The sequence below is a fragment of the Lagopus muta genome, chromosome 11 (genome assembly GCF_023343835.1).
Source record: "Lagopus muta isolate bLagMut1 chromosome 11, bLagMut1 primary, whole genome shotgun sequence".
Lineage (NCBI taxonomy): Eukaryota > Metazoa > Chordata > Aves > Galliformes > Phasianidae > Lagopus > Lagopus muta.
Window position 1 is genome coordinate 1,610,468 of NC_064443.1, and position 6,854 is coordinate 1,617,321.

The 6,854-nt window shown below is 48.7% G+C and overlaps 2 protein-coding genes across 14 annotated transcripts in view; one reads left to right on the forward strand and one right to left on the reverse strand.

Annotated features, from left to right (window-relative positions):
* PBRM1 (polybromo 1) overlaps window positions 1–3,119 on the forward strand; it is a 61,118-nt gene extending 57,999 nt beyond the window's left edge. For all 12 annotated transcript variants that reach the window (XM_048957680.1, XM_048957679.1, XM_048957684.1 and 9 more), the window contains one exon: window positions 22–3,119. In XM_048957680.1, the coding sequence (XP_048813637.1) occupies window positions 22–194 (173 nt within the window). In that variant the 3' untranslated portion in view covers window positions 195–3,119. The remainder of the gene's footprint in view (window positions 1–21) is intronic.
* Window positions 3,120–5,999: 2,880 nt separating this feature from the next.
* Window positions 6,000–6,838, reverse strand: SMIM4 (small integral membrane protein 4). Of its 2 annotated transcripts, XM_048957696.1 has the most exons (3): window positions 6,741–6,838; window positions 6,444–6,605; window positions 6,000–6,300 (listed from the first exon to the last, which is right to left on the reverse strand). In XM_048957696.1, the coding sequence occupies exons 2-3, from the start codon at window positions 6,592–6,594 to the stop codon at window positions 6,233–6,235; spliced, it is 219 nt and encodes a 72-aa protein (XP_048813653.1). In that variant the 5' UTR covers window positions 6,595–6,605; window positions 6,741–6,838; the 3' UTR covers window positions 6,000–6,232. The 2 variants fall into 2 exon arrangements, with proteins under 2 accessions (XP_048813653.1, XP_048813652.1); XM_048957695.1 differs by lacking the exon at window positions 6,741–6,838 and having other exon boundaries at window positions 6,444–6,734.
* Window positions 6,839–6,854: the final 16 nt, after the last annotated feature.

A 6,854-nucleotide genomic window follows, 5' to 3' on the forward strand; every position in this document is an offset into this window, starting at 1 on the left:
GGCTGTTTGTTCCCCTTTCAGCACGAAGACGAGACGTCCACTTGTCCAAGGAGCAGGAGAGCCGCCTCCCGTCGCACTGGCTGAAAAGCAAAGGGGCTCACACCACCATGGCCGATGCTTTGTGGCGCCTGCGAGACTTGATGCTGCGAGACACCCTGAACATCCGTCAGGCGTACAACATAGAAAATGTGTAGTCGCGTTCTTGCTTCTTTCTTTGATACTGGCATATAGAGTTTTGTGGAACAATAGCTGTTTTAGTTACTGGGTGGGGAGAGATAACCAACGATGATTTGTATTGCATTTTACTGTACATTGCGAGACCATTTTTATATAAGGACACTTTTAATAAGCATATTTCACTTTTTGTTATATTAAGTTGACTTTATCAAATACACAGATTTTTGCATATGCTTCCTTTGTTTGAAAGGCGATTTCATATTTGGTTAACTGTAGTCGAGGATTCATCTTTCTTACACTTTATTGCTGAGAATCTGATGCCATTGTTTTTATATAAAAGAAGAAAAAAAGAAAACAAAGTATTTACAGGTTGGTACAATGGAATGTGAAATTAGTCATAGTTTACATCCTAGAGGAATGTGTGTACATGTGCTTGTGTGTGCTAGGCGCTCCCAGCAGGAAGCTGACTTGGATATGAGCAGGGAGGATCTCTTTGAAAGAAGCTGAAGGTAAGGTGAGCATTGGAGCTAGGGAAAAACCACGTTGCAGGTAAATACTGAGGCAGCTGAATGGGCCACAGCGATCGTGGAAGTGCAGGTGCAGATATGGGACAAGGCTAACCTGACTGCTAATGCTGTCCAGTCCTGTCCAGGCATTAAAGCTGCAGCCAAGGCCACTGTGACCCCAGATCAGTAGCAGAATACGTGTGCTGGCATGCCTGTGGGAGGTGAAATCTTTCGTCTGCTATGACCTGCTTTGGGTGTTCTGAGATGTCCCTGACGCTGGGCAGCAGGAAGGGAACACCTCTACCTGTGCAGTGCAGTCTGCGTGTGGGAGAGGCCACAACTTTGAACCAGTGTGGGTCATGGAAGGTAAGTTAGAGGAGAGGGGAAGCTCTTTTGTTGGTAGAGTCACATGGTTTCTAAATCCACACATATTCTGTTAATGATTGGGCACCGTAAGACGTTTTTCTATTAAGTGTATTGACTCACACTAATGAAAGTTTTACAAGGCAAAATTTGAAATGTAACACATGAATTCAGTTTCAAAACAGTTCTGTAAGTTCAGCATACCTTGTGCATTGGAGACAGAGTGCGTTGTGCATTGCAGCCTTCAGAGGGCTTTGTGCTTCTGTCGTTTAGCTCAGTAAGGTCATGTAGGCTCCTCTTGCCAAATGTTCAGGTTGTGACTGCCTTTGCTGAAGACTTCACTGTAGCAAACTAACCAACCTTTTGGGCTGCAAAGCTGTTTGCTTTCACAAGCTCCACTTTAGAGCTCTTGGATTGCACAAATTAACTGGGAAAACAGCACTAATTTGAAAAGCAAACAAACAAAAAGCTGTTGGCACAAACATGGTCGCTGCAACTCAGTCCAAAGGAATAATTTGCTGATATGCTTTCATACTGCTTCTAGAAACGTTTATCATTTGGAAAGGTGTTTCAAAGTCTGCTCATACAGAGCACTTTTGAGTTCATACTGGCAGAAGGTTGCATGTTTTTCTTCAGATACTGGGTTCTATTTGGTAATGCAGTTGAATACTGATGAGGGAAGGGTCAGGCAAGTATGAACTATTCTTAAATGGTACTGGCTAGTTCCCCTCCTATTCCAGCCCTACATTCCTTGCACAGAAAACCTTATAATTAGAGGTGAGCACTTAGGGACGTTTTAGGACAGATGTACATTGGGATGCGAGGAAAAGGGAGCCAAGCAAAATCTTACAGGACATTACAATGGACATCTCTACCAGTAGAGCACCTGTGGTACAGAAATCATTTACAAAGGCCAGTAAGGAACCACGTTTGTTTCATGAGGTAGGAGTACACCTAGACCTCCTGTACATACACACTGTCATCTTAGAACACATTTCAGTTACCGTAAGCTTTGCAGTTTTAGCCGCACAAATGAGACATTGAAGCGAATCGGGCAGCAAGTCCTGGTTTCCAAGCACTTGGAATTACCGTGGGTCGTAGAAATACCACCAGATGGTCTTGTTCTCAGCATGAACAAAAACTACACCAAAGAACCTGGGATGGATTTTAGTTAACTTATTGTTCTATTTATTTTCTTTGGAGGACTGGATGGGACTCCCTCTGGAGCCCGTGTAACTCAGATGTTTAATTTATCTGAAGGCCGGCGATGAGCAGACGTGCAGCACTGGCTCTGTTCTGCCCGGGCAGCCGAAATGCTGCTCCCACTGCTCTCAGTGCTCCCACTGCTCCCTGGCCCAGGGGCAAGAGGTTGGGAATCCCCACGAAGCCTGGCTCCTCCTGTTAAGGCAGTGCAGAGCGCTACCGCTGAGCCACGGGGCTGGCCCTAATCAATTCTGATAAGCTTTATTTATTTCAAAATCCTGTCTCTGCATAGGAGACGTTTCAGTTGATGGCAGGAAGGTTTGGGATATGATGGCTACAGTCTAGAATTCAAAACCAGCAGAAGAAGCTGTTTTTTGACTCTGGTTTAAAAACAAGGAAAGACGTCTGTCTGTCTTTTCCTCTCTTTGTGGGCATTTGAACCCCTCATTTGTTTTCCTCTGCTTTTCACTGTATCTGCATAAATGAAACTTTCCTATCGTAATTAATGTATGTGTGGGAAATGGTTGGCTTCTGAGAGAGTGGAAACAGATCGACCTAGGACCGGCATTTTCATAAACCAGTTGGAGATGAGTAATAATTATTTGTTCTCTTCCTCAGCTCTTCTCTTCTATGAGAAAATTTACCATTTCTGTAAGAAAAAAAAACAAAAAAAAAGTTGATGTTGGTGACTTTTTTTTCAGCTCATGGTTTCAGACCTGGTCAGTCCCTGTTTGGCTGCTCATTCCATCTTGTACTCCCGAGGGTTAAGCTGATAACCAGGTGTGTAACATGTATGTACCATCACTTTGTTTACCTGAGTCTTTTTAATTTGAATAAAAATAGTTTGCAAAGTGTTTTGGATTAACCAGGTTTGAGTGTCCCATCGAGGCTTCTGGTGGGATTTTCCTTCAAGTAATTCTGGTTGGTGCTGACGCTATGGAATCCTCCCTGTGTGCATGCATGTGTGTGGGTGAAGAATCTTTTTCTGTTCTCCTGTGTGTTGTGAGACTCTTCTGCTGCTGCTAAGAAGAGTGGTGTTGAAAAATGAGCCGTAAGGAGCACGAAGGGAGCCCTGCAAAATACATGGTGTGCTAAGCAGAGGCGATAGGATGCGGTCGGGTCCATTTGCCTCCACATTAACTGCTTTGGAAATAAACAGCAAGCCTTAATTTCGTGCTGGAAGCTAACCTGGTTCAGGACTTCTTTGACGTAGCTGGATAATGAAGGGAATTAGAAAAGCAATGTGGAAAACGCATCTTTTACCCAATAAAATTGAAAACTGGGATGGAAGTTCTCTTTGGTAACACCAACAGCAAGGGAAATTAAATGATAGCAGCCTTCTTTTGTGTTGGGGAGCCTCTGCCATGCTTTGCAGAGAGCTACTTAACCAGAACACACTTACTGTTCCATTTAATTAACACGCATTAATGCCTTTCACCCGAGGGTTGAACACTGCCTGGCACGCAGAACTGCCACCCTCCTAGAATCCCATGGGGAGGCACACAGGGAGACTAATTCAGGTCATTCTTCACGTAGTATTTGGTCAGCGTGAAGTTCTGGAGGTCACTCAGATCTGCCCAGCCTGCTCCCAGCACCAAACACGGAGTGGAAGTGGTGTTCCAAAGTAGCTGAGTGCTTTCAACAGCAAGGAAGGGCTTCTGGTTCACTGGCAGGTCTAATGAAGGAACTCCATCTTCCTTTTGCTTGCTGCAATTTTCAGTAAGTTTAATTTGACCATCAAACAAAAGGGAAGCAAAAAGTAAGTACATTAAAAAAAGAAAACAAATCAGCAGGCCTTCTGCAAGTGCCTGCAGTGCACTAGGATCCAGTGGTCCTAAGCAAAGAGTCTGCCGCTCCTTTGATCAGCTCTCCTGTTCAGAAATCCTGTGCTGTAGATGTGCAGCTTAACCTCTATCAAAGCAGGCAGCAGACAGACATGAAATCAGAAAGGAAGATCCCCAGAGTTGCACAGCAGCACCAGTTGCTGCTCTGTCTCTGCTCATTTTACACAAAGGATGCTCTGCAGCCTTTGACAAAAAATGGTGATGGATGCTCTGTCCATCCCAAAGTCTGCAACCCATTTCCATCAGACGGTTTGGGGAGGACTGCAAATAATCCTCATGCTTTGTGCCAGGCACAAACACCCAAGAAGGATTTAAGGACATTCCTAGAAGTCACAGTCCTGCTGCAGGTGTCTGCACCTCTCAGGAGCAGCTGCTGCTAGCCATAACCAGAGTGCAGGCGCAGCTTGGGCCCCACTCACCACCCGGGAAGCTTTCAGCAGTGATGCTTTGCTTGTGCTCAGAGCCTCCTGCTGTGGCTGCTGCCAGAAGAACTGCTGAGTTGCTGTTTGCAGGTGCTGTGCTGGCGCCAGGTGAACTCCCTGCAGACTGAACAGATGTGCTTGAGTCCACAGCTGGCAAGGCTGACACTTAAAGCTGTGTCCTGGCTTGCTCCCGTAGCGTCTAACAGAAACACTGTGTTCTCATGCTGGAATGGGAGGGAAGATTGAGGTTGGATGTCAGTGTGAGAGTGGTGAGGTGCTGGAACAGCTGCCCAGAGAGGCTGTGGATGCCCCGTCCCTGGAGGTGTTCAAGGCCAGGTTGGATGGGGCCCTGGGCAGCCTGGTCTGCTATGAAATGTGGAGGTTGGTGGCCCTGCATGTGGCAGTGAGTGGGAGCTTTGTGATCCTTGAGGTCCCTTCCAACCCGGGACATTCTGTGATTCTGCGAATGAGCAGCAATCCTTCAACCCAAAGAGTGGGTGTGGAGTAAAACCGATCCAAAATCCCCACCAGGCGTGCTTGGCACTGGAATGGATCAGCAGAGCTCAGCTGCTCTGCTTCTAGTATTCATCATCTTCATCTTCTGTCACTGCAATTCCGTGTTGCCTCGTGGCTGAAATGGTACAGTCAGCTCAGAGGATTCTCTCCTGCACAAAGACTGGCATTGCTAAACTCCCCACTAAGAACTCCTCGTGAGCCACTGGCACTCCTGTCTTTCTGTGCTCCTTAACTGGAGATGCTGAAGCCAACTTGCTATGTGCCTGGTGAATCCACTGCAGTGGATTAAGAAAGCTCTGATGCAATAAATTGGATGTTCATTTGCTGAGACACCACTACTGGTATGGGAGTGCTATGAGAAGTCACAGGGAGAATGTCCATAGCAGGTGGAGTGCTGAGATGCTGCTGGTGCACAAGGCTTTCTTAAAATAATGGAGAAAAAATGAGAAAACAAAGCAGCAGCACAAAAAATGTCCAAAGGCTTTAAAGGCAGATGGAACTGAAGTACAACAGCGCTTCAGTATGAAGTACAGCACAAAGTCAGGCTGTGAGGTGCCCACCCCTGGAGGTGCCCCAGTGGCCTCAGTCCTCCTGATGAAGGCCTTGGAGCACAGCAGCATCGTGGCTTCCTTCCCTTGCATCAACCTTTTCTTCCCCTCTGCCTGTGCATCACTTCGTAAGAGCCACCACTGCAGGCAGCACAGCAGAGCAGGGCACAAATGATTTTCCAAAGCAGTGCAGGCAGAACAAACACCAAGCTGTACGCCTGTCCTATGGAACCGAGTTGGAATTGCACTACACTGTAAAGAACACTAACTGGACACAATAGCAGCCTCCACCAGTCCAGAGGAATCTAATGGAAACGGAACGCTTCCTTCCTGCCATGATGCATCCATGGCATACAGCTTAGCATACCCTGGTGTTTTCAGAATGGTGTCTGCTCGAGCAAAGAGAAGCAGCAGCCAGACTGTGCACTCATTGCAGTTTATTTAGAAGTACCAACCAACATTCAATCGATGGCAAAGGCTGAAACCCGATGAATTCGGTTAAATACGAAAGAGTGCAGCACAACCTGCTAACAAACACCACCGAGTGCCAGCCGGCAGCTCCTCGCGCACAGACCCCTCCCGCCCAGCACATCGCAGCAGTGCTTCTATCGCACAAAGTGCAGACACTGAGATGCGTCCCTTGGAGCCTTCAGCTAAGATTCGCTCTCTTCCATCCTCGCCTTGTACTGTCTTTCAGATCGCTTCCTTCGGTAAACGTCATCTGTGCCAGAAAAAGGCTTCGTAAGCTCTTCCAAGAGGAACACGACCCCGATCCTGCCCCAGCTCGGCCGGGCTGAAGGGACCTCACAGCGCAGCCCCACCGCTGCCCGCAGCCCAGGCTGCTCCCGCGCTCCGGTCACTCACAGAACGTCTCCTTGCCGATGCGGACGTTGATCATGAACCATTCCATGGCCCCGCCGAGGACGAAGAAGAAGGGCAGCAGGCGGTACGGGCCGAACCGCTCCCGGCCGGGCACCAACCGCAGCAGGCGCCGCAGCCGGCGGCTGATCAGCATGGCCGGGTCACCTAGCAAAGAGGAGGGGAGCGCGGAGCGATGCGTGAAGGTCAGCGGGAAGCCGGCCGGGACGGCGCTCTGCTCTGCCGCCTCCGACCCGCCGAAGGCCGCAGCCAATCAGCGCGGCGCGACCCCGCGCCCCTCACCTCCTCGGGACGGCGTGCCGGAAGGACGCGCTCGGTGTCACGTGACGAGCGGCGTGCCGGCGCCCGTTTCCGATTGGCCGCGGCGGCTCCGGGGGCGGGGCCGCGCCTGGAGGC